General features: G+C 28.9%; 4 protein-coding genes across 4 annotated transcripts; all 4 read right to left on the minus strand.

Moving 5' to 3' along the window:
- Positions 1-5,264: 5,264 nt before the first annotated feature.
- LOC145759309 (gamma-soluble NSF attachment protein-like) lies at positions 5,265-8,495 on the minus strand. The gene is made up of 5 exons (XM_082573116.1): positions 8,277-8,495; positions 7,997-8,130; positions 7,516-7,733; positions 7,023-7,163; positions 5,265-6,079 (listed from the first exon to the last, which is right to left on the minus strand). Exons 1-5 carry the CDS (start codon positions 8,417-8,419, stop codon positions 5,741-5,743), a joined length of 975 nt encoding a protein of 324 aa, XP_082429242.1. The 5' UTR covers positions 8,420-8,495; the 3' UTR covers positions 5,265-5,740.
- Positions 8,496-8,705: 210 nt separating this feature from the next.
- LOC145759763 (kelch-like protein 25) lies at positions 8,706-12,109 on the minus strand. Its single transcript, XM_082573608.1, has 12 exons — positions 11,969-12,109; positions 11,757-11,871; positions 11,359-11,512; positions 11,060-11,265; positions 10,806-10,958; positions 10,664-10,736; positions 10,458-10,573; positions 10,175-10,373; positions 9,801-9,932; positions 9,172-9,330; positions 8,954-9,101; positions 8,706-8,885 (listed from the first exon to the last, which is right to left on the minus strand). Exons 1-12 carry the CDS (start codon positions 12,061-12,063, stop codon positions 8,774-8,776), a joined length of 1,662 nt encoding a protein of 553 aa, XP_082429734.1. The 5' UTR covers positions 12,064-12,109; the 3' UTR covers positions 8,706-8,773.
- A 362-nt stretch (positions 12,110-12,471) lies between these two features.
- LOC145759774 (beta-scruin-like) lies at positions 12,472-14,883 on the minus strand. The gene is made up of 8 exons (XM_082573619.1): positions 14,634-14,883; positions 14,456-14,531; positions 14,256-14,341; positions 13,492-13,687; positions 13,196-13,327; positions 12,916-13,074; positions 12,679-12,823; positions 12,472-12,604 (listed from the first exon to the last, which is right to left on the minus strand). Exons 2-8 carry the CDS (start codon positions 14,481-14,483, stop codon positions 12,490-12,492), a joined length of 861 nt encoding a protein of 286 aa, XP_082429745.1. The 5' UTR covers positions 14,484-14,531; positions 14,634-14,883; the 3' UTR covers positions 12,472-12,489.
- LOC145759783 (kelch-like protein 12) lies at positions 14,774-16,565 on the minus strand. Its single transcript, XM_082573631.1, has 5 exons — positions 16,402-16,565; positions 16,189-16,303; positions 15,190-15,343; positions 14,888-15,093; positions 14,774-14,795 (listed from the first exon to the last, which is right to left on the minus strand). Exons 1-5 carry the CDS (start codon positions 16,491-16,493, stop codon positions 14,787-14,789), a joined length of 576 nt encoding a protein of 191 aa, XP_082429757.1. The 5' UTR covers positions 16,494-16,565; the 3' UTR covers positions 14,774-14,786.
- Between the last annotated feature and the right edge of the window lie 99 nt (positions 16,566-16,664).

The raw sequence follows: 16,664 nt of genomic DNA on the forward strand, positions 1-16,664 counted from the left end.
GCAAATTTTTGTTTGATTTTTTATAAAAATGTCATAGCAACAGTTAGGAATTTAAGCAGTTAGGAATATATTTAAAGCACTTCTTAAGTCTTGTATTTAAAATATTGGCAATACTTCAAAAAAAATATGATTATGATGAAAACTATGAAAAAATGTTAAAATTTAGTGTCTTACACAAAACAGTGTTTTTGTACAAATATTTCTACAGCAATAAATAGAAATTTATGTTACAATTGTTAAAGTATTTTTTGTAAAGAATTGGCAAACTTTAAAAAATGTTTTAAGTATATAAAAACTTCAAAAAATGTATTTAGTTTTAGCAAAAATTAAAAAAACTATGCTGAAATACTGTGGAAATTTAGGAATAAAAGTATTTAAACCAGAATAAATTTTAGTTGTTTTTTATACATTTTTTGCTTTTAATTTTTTTTTGTACTATGCTAATAGAATATATTTGTAAAGCAATCGTCACCTTACAAGAAAAATTATTAGAACAAAACAATAATAAATTTAAATTTATCTTATTTTTAAAGTAATGCCTCCTTTTAAAAAGATAACTTGAAGAAATTTTCAGAATATAAGAATATATTTAAAAAGCAACCGTTACGTTGATTTAAAAAAAAAATTATTAGAAAAAAAAAAAATTATATTATAATTTTTAATTAAAGAAATGTGACTTTTTTAAATAACATAACTTAAAGAAATTTACATACCTTCAATATTATTTTAAAATTATTTAGTTATTAATCGCATTTAAAAAACATATTTTAAAATATTTCGAATAAAAATTTCCAAATTAAAACAAGTGCTTACAAAGCACCCTCAAGCCATATCTTGCAACAATTTAAGTGATACAATTTCCATACCACATAACTCGTACGAAACTTGTCAAACCTTCAGCTAATATATTGAAGGGTCAGGTGCACAACAGCTGGAACCCATAACCCTATACTTTCTATTTTCTACTCCCTACCTAACAGCCAGGCCCTCAGCGCTTGAAAGTGGCCGGTTAATATGGTTATACTAGTTATAAGTCGTTAGTATTATGTGGAGTATCAATCCAAGGACGTTATTACTCTGCTTGGAGATTGTTGTACTGCAGATGCTAGTGATTGTGTCGTCATAACAGAGTTATTATGTCATAATTAAAAGTGACAGAACGATTGGCACTTCGTTAAATCAAATTTTAAAATAGTTTAAATTTAGTTTTTTTTTATTTAAAAATACTGAAAAAACACTAAAAACGGGCTTAACTTTTATCCTAATTCATGAATTCATGCTTAAAAAATAACAATAAAGCTTAAAAATGTACAACAAACCAGTTTTTTTTTGTAAAGAAGTTTGCTTTTAGATGACTGGTGATACGAAATCCAGCGTCGCCTATACTGTCATATTACACTTGTCTTCTGCATTGTTGTTCAGCATAGAGGCGACCGACCGTCTATGTTGTTTTAAGATCGGACATTTCGCTATTAACACGCGGCAAAACAAGACAATAAGCAACATTTCGGGACTGTCAAAATGTGCGGAAGTAGGTAACACTAGGGTTTTAAAGGGAGGTAAACTACAAATATAGGTGAAATAAATCAGTAAAATTTATTCATATTTTACTACATTCTATCTTCAAATGTAGAAATGTTTAAAGTTTGACAAAAAAAAATGGTGAAGTAGATTTTTGGGGGTTAATTTTTTAATTGGGTGAAGTTATGTTAAACCCCCCCTTTTGACCCACCCCTTATAGTTGAATCGCGCCTGGAAGCCTAATACCCGCAGACCAGGATAAGCTGTCTTTTTATGAGCCGTGACTTTATGTTCAGAGGCTTTTCTAATCCCTTGCGATGCCCGAACGCGCGCGTTTTATTTGCAATTCGACTTAGAGACCGAGTCACCAAAAAAAACGAATTTTTATTCACCAGAATAAAGAAAAAAAGAGAGCTAAATTTCAGCGCACGGAGAAATCAATCAAAGCAAAAGGAAATCGCAGTCACGTGACTCGAGATCAGATCCACAGACGGGCTGTTGTTTGGACAACACCGACTACCTGGCGGTGGAAAAACCTATTTTTCAACCTTATCAAAAGCCTAAATGGAGGGCCCCGTAATCGGATTGAATTCAATCAAAAACTCGTGTCTTCACGCGATTTTCAATTCATTTTTTTCGGGTACTTATAACGATATAACCTGTAAGCTTCCCTGTCAGGATATTTAAACGTATCTGTGTTTGTCCGGGTGGTGGTCGAAGTTATAAATTTAAGCCGAAACTGGTTTTATTCTTAATCGAAGCGATGGAATTTAGTGCTTATTAGATAAAAAATTTTAGTGTAAAAAAAGGCAAAAACAACTTTAAGCGAGTAAAAGAGTTAAACTTATTTAAAATGATACAGTCATGAAATTAACTGTAAAAATAGGCAAACGAAAACCATAAGCAGGTTAATAAAGTTAAAATAATTAGTTTTAAGCTAAAACTGTAAAATAATTTTGACTAATTTAGCCGATAAAATTATATGTTTTTTTAAGGAAAATTTAGAAATATTTTTTTTCGAAAATGCTAATTAAAAATTAAATTAATTATTTTTAAATTGTTTGCAAAATTGATAAACAAATTAGTCAGAAGTAATAGAGTTTTATAAAATTCTAACAATTAAAAATTTTTTAGTTGGTAAACCCAGTTTAAAAAAAAATTAAACTCAGTAGAAGTGGGGTATTAATATTCGTATTATCGCGAAATAACTCGTGGAAAAGTAATAGGTTGTTAATTTACAATCACCATTTCTTTACAATATCAAGTAGCTACTTACATTAATAGGGGTGGACAACAAAATATGAAATATATTGTATTGGGGGCAACGAAGTAAGTAGCATAATTGTGTATTGTTTAAGATAACTTGAAACTAATTGAGAGAGGGTATATAAGATGGTGATATTGCGTGTTATGTAATTAAACGTAGAATGAATAAGTAAAAAATAATTTTTAAGCATTATTAAAAAAGTACAGACAGTTTGGTAATAAAAATTAAGAATTTGTTGAAAAGTTATACCATATATTTTTATGAGATGTACGATTTTATTTATCTTAAAAAAAAACCTAAGTTAATATTTAATATATTTATCATCTAAGAGAATATTAATACCCTACGTTATGATATTTATATGCTAAATTGTTATTCAATATTCACTTATAGATGTAACGTAAGTCTTACCTATTTAAAATTTTTACTTTTTAGTGTTTAATTATTGTAAAGTTCTGTTAAAATAAACCGAAATGGAGAAATGCATTGCAAGAGATTTGAACCCACCAAATCTTCGGGTTCGTGACATGCCGCCATTTTGTTCATTTTCACCGCCATTTCACCTCGAAAATTACTGGGACAAGTCACCGGGAAAAATACTCCCGTATGGCCCCCAACAACAGTTTTGTTTCCCAATTTTAAACCCAAGCGACCCCAAAATGCAACTTCAAAATGGACCCCCGAGCAAAAAGAGGTGTCTTAATAACTATTTAATAAATCCGATACGAAACATCCAACAGCAAAGACCTAAACATCAGTTAAACAACATTATTTTGCCGCAGCAGGTTCCTCATATAGATAGACAAGATATTATGCTTAACAAAGATATATTAATACCCCCACCTTTGAATTTTTCTTACCCCAATTCACCTCCAGTATTAACCCCACCATTTGTACCAAACTGGTTAGCTCTTGGCAGAATGGTACTAAACTACAAGCTCCTTCAGCAACAGTTGTTAAATTTTCCTGCGCCGCTAGCTGGTGTCCCGTCGCCCCAAATTACATCGCCGGACCCGCTTCAATATGGTTCGTTGTATTACAAACACTTTAAAGATATACTGGAGAATAAAGAAACCCATAATACCGTCGAAACCAATTGCTCCAAAGTGAACACTACAAAAATATTTAAACCAGAAAATCATAATAACACCAAGAAAGATACAAAACCATTACTAATATTTCAACCGAAGAGAAATCCATCTGTAAATGAACACTGTTCAATAACAGCCAACAATAACCATACTTGGTCGCATTCAAAACCAGTTTTCAAGTTCGAGTCTAAATCTGAAATCGAATCCACTAAGAAAGCGAATAATAAATATATAACTTCACTTAAACATCCTGGTGTAACTTCGTTGAAAGATAAGAAGTCGCATAAGTGTATATATTGTGGAAAGCTTTACTCGAGAAAATATGGTCTAAAGATTCATATTCGTACTCATACCGGTTATAAACCTTTAAAGTGTAAGGTAAGTTGAAGTCTTATTATTAGTTTGATATTTTTTGTTTGTTTGTGAAAAGCGTGACTGCACTTAACAAATCTTTGAGAAAAAAATTCTATAAACAAAACTTAAGCAAAGACAATTTAAAGTTTAAAACATGGACAATCTAATTGAAAACCCATATAAGTAATTAATGTTTAAATAGACATGTAAATTAATGAAATCTGATAACAAATTCGTTCTGGACAAACCAACTTAATAACAACTTTATCTTATTTGTTTATTTAATTTATATATCGGTTCGATTGTCTTTTGGTTAAAAATAAAATAAAGTTAATTTTTTATCCTTGCAACTTGCACTGACACAACTATTAAAATTATAGTTTCTTTAACTTTATAATTTTTTCGCATCACTTTAAGGTGATAGGTTTTAGTATAATTATTAAAAAGCGGTGTTCTGTACGGGGACGTGTTTTTGAGCTATTTGTAAACAACGACCTTACTTGACGCGGCTCGAACCTAAAACCTTTCGGCTCGTAGTTCGATGCCATGACCTCTACACCTACTATAGAATATACTTACAATACAACTAAGATTTTACAATTTTTATCTAGGTTTGTGGAAGACCGTTTGGTGACCCAAGTAATTTGAACAAACATGTTCGTTTACATGCTCAAGGTGAAACTCCATATAGGTGTGATTATTGTGGAAAAGTTTTGGTGCGGAGACGGGATTTGGAGCGGCATATCAAGTCCAGGCACCCGGAACAGTGCCCGGATTTTGTCATTAACTGCCCTCCAGCGGACCCACGCCTTTGGTCCAAATCTTAAAGATCAAAAATTCAAAATTTTTTCTTGATTTGATTTTTATTCAAAATATTTTTGTATATATATTTTCCCGACATTTTTAAATCGTGGTTTTGTTTTTTACTTTTTTCACAAGTTCCTGTGTTACATTTTGTGCTTTTTAATTTTTAAATTTAGTCGTAGCTCTTTCTCGCCAATAAATTTAGACAGGTACACCCTGTACCATACAAATTGTATTACAAATTCGTTGTTTTTACGAAGGTCTAAACAATTGCAGTTATAAAACATATATTTCTACATTTATTGCACATTTACAAACACTAAACACAAGAACGGGGTAAAAAAAGTCGCTTTAAAATTAAAACAACGTGGAGTTCAGTGGGGGTTTTAATGACGTTACCATAATCAAATCAAGTTATATGACGTCATTAGGGAAGATATGACGTCATGAAAAGATATTCGCCGTCTTTGATATACAGATAGTTTCCGGAAATCGAAAATTCGGAACTACATTTTACTGAAATTTAGGTCGAATTTTTTTGAACAATATTGAGCTTAATAGGCAATTTTTTTGGTTAAATGTCAGTTATATTTATAAGAATCATGAATTAATGGTTATGACGTCACAAAAATTGATATTTTTCAAGTCGCAGCTATATCAATAGAACACTTGCGTTAATTTAGAGACTACTAGAATATGGAAATTAACATAAATCAAATTCTTCGACGACAGGGGTGGAATTTGTGTTATCCGGTTCACCTTGACCTAAAGATGGATCAGAATCAGCGGGCAATTGTTCAGAAGTTTTAGAGGACCCGGACGAGGGGCCGGCGGCGTAACCGGGAACCCGTAGTGACCGGGCTAATTTTGCATACGCTGTGTCCATGTATTTAAATAAAGGGGCGTTAAGAATTTGAGAAGCTTTAGTTTGATCTCCTTGGTCGTAAGCCTCGATAAGATTTTGTAGGGCAAAGAATTCGTCACTCTGTTCAAAACCCTCAACTTTTTCGCACGAGTCGTACATACTTTGTTCAGCGCGAACCTGGGCAATGGTTGGGTTCATTATTAAAGGGGTTAAATCATGAAATTGTTTATATACCATAAATAAAACACGATTGCACTACTCATTGCATAACTACACTAACAAAATAGCCTAACAAGTTAAATTGGAATGTTTTTCTAGGTATTTTCTAGATTGTAAGCCATCGTGTATTGTACCCATCTTAATAATCCTATCCATATTCTTTGTCTTGAATAACATTATATAGCTGTAATCCTGTATTAGTAACCATTCTGCATTTTTTTACAGTGTATATACATATTTTCTATTACTACTTAAACAGAATTAAGCATTAAGTTATTCCTTAACCATTTGACAACATGTCGCTTTGTAAATTAAATTTAAACCTAAAACTTACATACAATAAAAAGATTACGTTTGTAAAGCAATACTTTAATTTAAAATTCTGCTTCTGATATATTAATTATTTAGTAGCTTACTAAACCCCAACTCTGCTGTCTAATAAAACATTTTGTATAAATCCTAAAATATTTCATTGGTATAAACTGTTATGTTTAAGTTAACCTACTTTTACTATACTTCCAATTAAAAATAGATGCTCTATCTAATTTTAATTTTTTTTACTTTTTAAGCCTATTAACCATTGCTATCAAATAATTTTGTTAAATAAATATATATAGAAAAGTTAGTAACAAAATTCAGTACACTTACAGTACTATACTAAAATAAAACCTAATTTAAAGGCCAAGTAATGCAAAACTTTAAAAAATCAATATTAAACAGCACTAAGATCTATACAACTTTACAACTACAGAATGTTTAACTTTTGCTGTTAACTTCTTATATTTTAACAGTTAAATATATAAATTTATACGTAAAGCTAAATCAACTTAACCCAACTCAATTAATAGCTTAATTAATACCCGAATTTCAAATCATAAAAAATATGAAAAATTTAATGTACCTGATCACCAATATGTAGATGTACAAGAACTATTGAACAGGTAAGTCTACTTCTTGCTCCGTTATCGTTATCAACACTCCCCCATAATTGCATTTCATGTGAAAGTGTTTTCAGAGCTTCATTTAGCTTGTTGCAACGGACCTACAAACAACTAAGTTAGTATATGAAATTTTCTGCTATTACCAATACCGCTTTATATTTAAACTATGCCCTTGCTTGCCCTAACTCTATAAATAATCTTAATCTATTATCCTGCTTGTCCCAATTATTGGTACTGGTAGTAGCAATTTTTAATATTACTGTTAAATGTAGTGTCTTTTAAAATCTCTGTAACAATTTTGACAACACATAATAGGCATTGTATTTATCTTATTTTTTTAACTGCATATATCTATTTTAATTATTTGTTTATATAAACTTGCCACAAAACTATAACAAAATTGTTTTTAAAACTATAAAAAAATTGTTACCAATTTGGAAGTAATTTTTTTACCTGTAATCTTGCTGCTTTTCCTATAAGCTCAGCAGCAGATCTAAATCGTGTGTCATCCTCATTTTCATAAATCTGAGCAGCTTTCAAGTAAGAACTAACCGCCCAATCTGGGTTTGAGGCTTCAACGATCTTCCCAACTCTGTCCAAACACAAAGCAGCAGTATCTGGAGATCCTTCTTGGAGGTATAACTCGGAGGCATGATCATAATGTGTCATTGCTTCAAATTTTAACATTTTTTTTGTTTTAAAATTGTGAAAAATAAATTTTAGAATCATTTTGTGAATATAACATAAAAAATTATAATAATAATATAGGCCTACAAATTTATAATAATAATAACAATAAAATTCGTTTGTTAATTTACCACATATATATACAAAGAATTCAAAATAATTAACCCAAAAAAAATGTTAGCTTATTAAGATTAATATGACAATAAAGTTAAAAACAGAACTTAATATAATAAAAACTGTTTAATACCTTTTCCAAAATCCTTCATTTCTTTACAGATTTGTCCTGCTTCTTCGTAAGCTTTCCCAGCATGAAATCTTGCTGAGTTGCTGTAGTGAGCTTCTGCTAACTTAACATAAGTATTACACGCCTCTTCTAAAGCTCTGTAATTAACAAGCCATTAAAAAATTAAATTTAATTAAACATTTAAACTAATTAGATATTTTAACAGTCTATTCAAGATTGCAAAAGTTGTAGCAGGCAACACCATAAAAACGATGCGATTACTTAATATTTAGTTACGACCTACTTTCCGTTTCTGTAACACAACGCTGCTTTTTGGTAACACGCTGCAGCGCTATCGTAATCTGGTCGCCATTTAAAAAATCCAGTTTTTAAATGTTTTTCCGCTTCTGCGATGTAGCCATTTGCTTCTTTAATCTTTGAGTTCATAATATTTGCCGGTTTTAACTATTTTATACAGTTTAAAATACAGTTTAATAGCAAAATTCTGAACAAACTTTTGTTTATAAACTGCCAGTTGAAAGAAATAAAAGAAGAGGCAATAGCGCTTAGTCTGTAATAGGTGTGTATACAATAGCTAAATATACAAACTTGATTTATCCTCGCACAAAGTCGTCTTTTAATTTGTTTATATAAATTTATATTAGTGTTTTACAAATACAAAAAAATTCTTTATCTTTTATTTTATTATATCATTGTTTAATATAAGCCTACACCAAAAACTGTTCGCTAAATTAGCCAATTACACTATTATAATTAAAATTAAAAACATCGACTTTATATTTATTCTATTGCAACAACTGTATGATACACGTAATCTTCTTCCAACTCTGTCACAATTGACCATTTATCGTCCTCTATTTCGTATTTATGAATAGACTTTTGTTGCTGGCGACTAAAATTTAAAAAAAGTTTTTTTTTATTTTAAACTGTTTAAAAAGAAATATTAAACTGCATACTTACCCTCCTACAATATAGATCTCATCTCGAATTAAACATCCAGCAAATGAGTTTCGCTCTACCAACATATCACTAACATTGTTCCATACATTTGTGCTTACATCATACATTTCCACTGATTTAATACCTGGAGTTCCACTTACAGACCCTCCTAGCATTATAAAAATTAAATTAATAAAATTCTTTTAAAAAAAATAATATTTTTCGCAATATTTTTTTACCTAAGACGAAAATTGAATTGTAAGTTGATATTGCCACAAATCGACATCGAGAAAATTTCATAGGAGCAACAAATTTCCATTTATTTTCAGTAGCGTTGTAACATTCAACAGAAGCAAGTGACTCATTGCCAACTTTACCACCAATGGAATATAAAACACCTAAGAATAAAGGTTTGATTTTCTGTAAATGGGCAAATATTTTTTTTACCTATTTTTTTTTCTTCAACCTTGATGTGGAAAGTCGACTTCACGACCTTCACATACAGTAACAACTGTTACCAGTTGCTGCTAGAAGTTTGAATTTTAATTTATTATAATTGCCCAATAATTAAACTGCTGTTTAAGTGCTGGCTCAGAAGGAAATCATGCCGTCTATAGCGCCTTACTCGAAGGTGCTACAGCATCAGAACAGTGGTGATGGAACCCAGGACATCATGTAGTGTAACAAGTCTTCTTTCCACTACAAAACCCTGCCGGTTTAAACCGACTTAGGACATTGTGTTGCAAATAAAAATACTTAATAAAGTTAGCATAAAATATTAACACATACTAGTAATAACAAATTACCATTTTGTTAAAACAATTTATCTTGTTGTGTTTATACAGTTTTTTTCTTAATCATCACTTACCTTTATGTTGAACTAGTCCATGGTAATGTCTGGGCTGTAGCATTTCTAAAAATTCATTCCATTTATTTAATGTTTCTGAATAATATTCACAAGTGTTTGTAGAATTCCAACCACCAGTAACATAAATTGAGCCTAAAAATATTAACTATTAAATTTCAAATTAAAAATTTGAAGACCCAATAATAAAATAAAGTTTTTGGACTTTTACTGCTTCAGTACAATAAAATATAAACCCACTTAAACGGATATAAGAAAAACACGACTACAATTACTTAAATTAATTAAAAATTTTTTACAGAAACATTTTTAATTAGTTATTATCTTTCACATAACACACTACAATGGAATTTGAAATTACGACTTTGTCTAATTACCATTAACAACCACAACTCCTGGAAACCTGCGTCCATGATTCATAGATTGCATTTTCTTCCATGTTGGTGGATTGTTGTTCATGTTCAATTTAAATACTGTGTTTAAACTATTTTGATCATCTTTGACACATCCACCAATAACATAAATCGAGTTATTTAAGACCACACAACCATGGCCATATTTACCAAGCGGTAATACCTTCAAAAACAATTTGATTGTACTTAAATACATGTTTATATCGTAATATAACATTTTTAAGCACTATAATTTAAAAACATATACCCCCAGTTTTTCAAAATTACACTCTGTGATGTTATATTGAATCATTTTATCTTTGGTTGTTAAACCTCCAATAATAACTAATTTTTCTACATTCAAATTATTATTTACAAATTGACCTACAAAAAAAATATCAAATTTAGAAATAAATAACTTCATTAATAACAGCTTATAAAAAATCTTAATGAAAAATTGATATAACAAACAACCTTTCGAAGTAGCAAATTTTCTTATGGAGTTAAGAACTAACTTAAGGTAAGCATGATTTTCCACGATAAATTCCTGCAAATAATTAATGATTAATTACCAAGGTAATGACATTAAAAAGTTTCTTAAGTGAAAACTAAAAACCTCTACAGCAACAACATTGTTTAAAAATTCCAGTGGTAATTGAGAAAGTTTAAGTTCAACTTTGTCAAGAATTTCAATAAATCTTTTTTTCCTTTCATCAAGATTAAACTTTATCCATTCAGAAACAGCAACAAAAAGTGACTTTTTATCAACCTAGAAAAAAAATATTCAAATTTAAATAATATAAATTGGTTATATTATTTAAAAACTAAAAAATATTTGGTTTAAAAGTAGAATTAAATAGTTAAACTTACAACTTTCATGTTGGAACAAAACTCATCTTCATTCAAACTTTTAAACTCATTTCGACTCAAAATTGTTTTAATATTTTTCTTTGTGAACTGTCTGACTAGGTAAGTAAGTTGATTAATGTGATAACTTACACTTAAAATACTGAGAGTAAAGATATTTTGGCAGCTAATAGCTTTGCTCAAATAGTCAGTACAATGAAGCTTCAAATCTATAAAACAAAAAAATATTTAAACTAGATTCAAATGTTCAATCATATACTTTGTTATCTAGAAAAAAAATTAAATAATTTAAATATAGTTACCATTAGCTTGTAAATATTCAGCAGCTTCAAGCAAATCACAAACATTTTTGGTGTCAATGTCAATATCTCCACTGTAAAAATAATCCAAAATCAACTTCATTGAACCAGAATTTATTCCTTTAACATCAATTATCCCACCATACTTTTCTTTCATCTAAAACAAATTAATAAACCTCATTTTTAATACACTATCATCAAGTCTAAACCATTTACAAGTTGCAAATATATTTAACTAGAAGAAAATGTTAGATTAAGTAATATTTAAAATAAATTTAAATTTTCTAAAACTTTTCCATTTAAAAATCAAATTGGTGTATTATGTTAACTTAAAGTGTTAAGAACCAAATGTATTGGATAATTTCAATATGCCCAAAAACAAAAAATAACAATCAACTGACTTCAGATTGAAAAGCTTTCTGAAAGAAAACACTGAAGCAAGACAACACCAACAAATTGGCCGAAAAAACTTGATTTTCTGTTTGAATCTTGACATCATTGTATGATTCCCTATTCCTTTAAAATAAAACATTTAATAATTATTCAATTGACCAGTAAACATTGACATTAAACAAGAAATCACATGAAACAAATTTGAAAATAAAAGACTTACTGGTTAACAAAATGTTGTAGATGTGGAACATTATTTTTCCTGCTATATTTTATGACTCCAAGTTCTGAAGTTCCAAAGATTGTGAGAAACACCATTTTAAATCACAATATACTTATAATGTTAAACAAAACCTATTATCACCATGCAACCTAGTATTATTGTTCTAGTAAAATTTTAAATTAATTATTTAGATGATGCAGTTTTAAAGATTAAAAAGCTAAGCAACTGATAAATATGTAAAAAATTAAAAATCACACACTAATCTCCAATATTAAAATTAATTAAACAATTAAAAAGGTGCTTAATAAAACAAAATATATAAATGTTTTAATAAACAATATTTAACATACAATATTAATAGAGTTTAGTGCAACAAACTTGTAGTAATTAATCACAGCATCCAAACTGATAACAAAACCTTTATATTTTTGCTACAGAATAAATAATGTTTACGCAGATTTTGAATTATGTAGATTTTTTAAATTAAATTAATCTGTTTAAATCGGTCATTTCAATTTTTATTAAATGACTTTAGCGATCACTTTATGAGCAGAAAAGTCATCATTAAGTTGTGTAACAATACACCATTCGTCATCTTCAATGTTGTATTTGTGGATTGATTTTCGCTGCTTCCGTCTATAATGTAATTAATCATTTATGTAAATAAAATGTAAGTTAAAACATTTACCAACTTATTTTAGCAAACTTACCCTCCTACAACATAGATATCATTATACACTAAACATCCTCCAAAAGATCTGCGTTCTTCCAACATATCACTAACATTGTTCCATACATTTGTGCTTACATCATACATTTCCACTGATTTTAAATCACCAACATTATTGCAACCACCTGTTAAAAGCATTGCGTATAGTTTAAATATAAAAATTAAATAATTCTTTTTTATTGAAATTTGTATCCATTTTAGTTTACAATAGTGTTACCCATAACAAAAAAAGATTGATTAGTTGCCGTAGAAACAAACCAATGTCGTGCAATTTGCATAGGTGCAACTAACTCCCATTTGTTTTGATTTGAAATATAACGTTCTACTGAGTTTGTAGTTATATTATTTGTTATTCCACCAATTGAGTAAAGATGACCTTATAAAACAATAAATTTTGTTAAAAAATTTTAACAACATTGAATTTAGTTTTATAACTTTACGCTAAATGTATTGGGTTTTTATTTGTATAATTGATTGGGAATGTAATAACATTTTACCAGTACATTCTACAAGTTCATGATAGTGTCTAGGCTGCAACATGTCAGAAAAATAACTCCATTTATTTAACTTTTCTGTGTAATATTCACAAGAATTTATTGCATTGAAACCCCCAGTAACACAAATTAATCCTAAATCAAAACAAATATTCATAATTTAATTTCAACATAATTTTAAAAACATAATATGTTAGTTTACATTTTCAGAATTTACTAACATTAAAAATACAAAAAAAAGTTGGATATAACACCATTTTTTTTATTTGGCATTTTCATTATTTAAATTTTAATTATACCATCTATTAAAGTAGATCCGAATCGAGATCTTCCAATGTTCATGGATGCAACTTGTTCCCATGTTGGAGGATTTTCTTTTAAGTTTATTCTATAAACTAAATTTAGTGCTCTTTCAAAAATTTTAGCTCCACCAAACACATAAACTTTATCATTTAAAACCACACAGCCATGTCCAAATATTTTAAATGGAAGATCCTGTTATTAAAATTTAAAGTTGTTCGTGAAAATTGTATTACCTTATAACCAAATACAATAATTCCATATTTTGATATTCTACATATTTATATTTAAAATTTTTTAAAACAAAATTTATCATTAAATAAACAAGTTGCAATTACAAACAGTAATCTAAAAACCAATTAACAGGTTTCACAAATTGAATTAAAAAATAGTCTTTCCACTGTAAACATTATTTAAATGTATGTAATTAACCAGCAGCGTGGTGTAGTGGTAAGAACACTTGCTACACCATGCATGAGGTCATGGGTTCAATCCCCACTGACCTTATGCTGTAGCGCTCTTGAGTAAGGCACTATAAAAGGTATGAACTCCTGCTGAGCCAGCACTTAATCAGCAGCATAATTATCGGGCAAATATAATCTATAATATCCCAAACTGCCACAGCCAACTCAAGACTGGGTCGAAGTTACTAATATTACTCTATGTTTAAGTAGCGCATTCGACTTTCCCACATCGAGGATAAAGATATATACAAAAAAAAAAAAAAATAGAAATTGTGTAAAATTTTTTTAAAACTACAAACCTCCTTTTTTTCAAAATTGTTTTCTTCAATGTTGTATTGCAGCACAGTCTTTAAAGTTGTAATTCCACCGATTATAAGAAGATCAGCTAAAACAAAAAAATAATTTATTGACAGCAATGCTTTACTATTTCTGTTTAAACACATAAGTTTTTAAGAATATTTACTATACAAATTAATAAACATACAATGTGTATAAAAACCTTTTTTTACTGAAGTGTGTGACCTCATGGCATCATTAACAAGATTCAGATAAACATTATTACATCGAATAAATTCCTGTACATTAAAAAAAGTTAACATGAGATGTTTAAAGTTAATAATCTACCTAATTTAAAAGAAAAAAAATTTTGTTATATATTTTAATACATATTGTTTTACCTTGAGACTAACAACATCAATTAAAAACTCAAGTGGTAATTGAGAAAGTTTATGTTCAACTTTGTAAAGAATTTCAATAAATCTTTCTTTCCTTTCATCAAGATTAAACTTTATCCATTCAGCAACAGCAACAAAAAGTGACTTTTTATCAACCTAGAAAACCTAAAATTAAATCTTAAATAACTTTAAGTTGTTAAATCATTTAAAACAAAAATAAAATTATTTTATTAACTAAAACAAATAGTTTAACATACAACTTTTATATTTGAACAAAACTCATCTTCATTCAAACTTTTAAACTCATTACGACTCAAAATTGTTTTAATATTTTTCTTTGTGAACTGCCTGACAAGATTGGTTAGTTGATCAATGTGATAACTTACACTAAGAATACTGAGAGTAAAAATATTTTGGCAGCTAATAGCTTTGCTTAAATAGTCAGTACAATGAAGCTTTAAGTCTAAAAATAAAAAGAGTATTTAAACTAGATTCAAATGTTTAATCATCTACATTATGTTATGTAACAAAAAAGGTAAAATAATTTAAATAAAGTTACCATTAGCTTGTAAATATTCAGCAGCTTCAAGCAAATCACAAACATTTTTGGTGTCAATGTCAATATCTCCACTGTAAAAATAATCCAAAATCAACTTCATTGAATCAGAATTTATTCCTTTAATATCAATTATCCCACCATACTTTTCTTTCATCTAAAACAAATTAATAAATGTTATTTTTACTACATGATCATTAAGTCAAAGACATTTACAAGTTGCAGATAAATGTAACTAGTAGAAAATGCTAGATTAAGTAAAATTTAAAATAAATTTAAATTTTCTAAAACCAGTTCATTTAAAAATCAAATTGGTGTATTATGTTAATTTAAAGCAGTGTTCCCTCTAAGAAAACCCCACAGCACAGGCGCCTTTTTGTTTTAAAATTAGGTGCACAGGTTTCCAATTTTTTTAACCCACAAATGTCCCTAAAATCTATTACCTACTCTTTCCAAGCCTTATTAACATAACTGATTAAGATCAATTTGTGTGTTTTATTAAATAAACTACTTTTTTGGTATTTTACCATTTTGTTTTGGAACTGTACTCCCCGTAGGTTGTAGTCTAGTTGCAGTTGCGAATATGTTTATTATAATGTGAGCATGATATTAAATCATTATAAGCGTGTTTAATATAAAGAATCAACGTTAAAACTACTTGCGTTATCTGTAGTTAACGAATAAAACTGCTGACATTTCAATTTTGCGCTTACTTAATCGTCTTTATTAATACGATAGCAATTATCGTTTTAGTATTGCATCGTTCTGTGCTTTTTTTAAACTTTTTGTGGTGTATTTTTAATTCAAACTGCGGGTCTCTTGTTTTAAAAAAAGTTTTTTACTTTTTCGTATATACTTATTACACCGAATCCTTAAAATATCGTTAAATTGGCGTCCTTTTTTGTGCAGTCCCCAAAATTTCACTACGCAGGTGCCCTGCAAAATTGCACCTTTTGCGCACTATTTAACGCTTAAAGGAAAAAGTTAAATTAAACAACTTACCTCAGATTGAAAAGCTTTCTGAAAGAAAACACTGAAGCAAGACAACACCAACAAATTGGCCAAAAAAACTTGATTTTCTGTTTGAATTTTGACATCATTGTATGATTCCCTGTTCCTTTGAAATAATAAATTTAATAATTAGATGAGATGGCCATTGGACAATAACAATAAACTAGAAATCACGTGAAACAAATTTGAAAATAAAAGACTTACTGGTTAACAAAATGTTGTAGATGTGGAACAATATTTTTTCTGCTATATTTTATTACTCCAAGTTCTGAAGTTCCAAAAATAGAAAACACCATTTTTAAATTACTTAAAAAACAAAGTAACAACAAACTGTTTTTGCAAAGTAACCACGAAGAGGAAAAGTTTAATATTTTGAGTGCCTGTCAAAGGTCAAAAATGTTATCATACGATTGGGGATTACCCGTTCCTACTATGGAACGCTGCCATTTTACCAACAACCATTTTAC

The sequence above is a fragment of the Corella eumyota genome, chromosome 1 (assembly GCF_963082875.1).
Source record: "Corella eumyota chromosome 1, kaCorEumy4.1, whole genome shotgun sequence".
In the NCBI taxonomy this organism is placed as follows: domain Eukaryota; kingdom Metazoa; phylum Chordata; class Ascidiacea; order Phlebobranchia; family Corellidae; genus Corella; species Corella eumyota.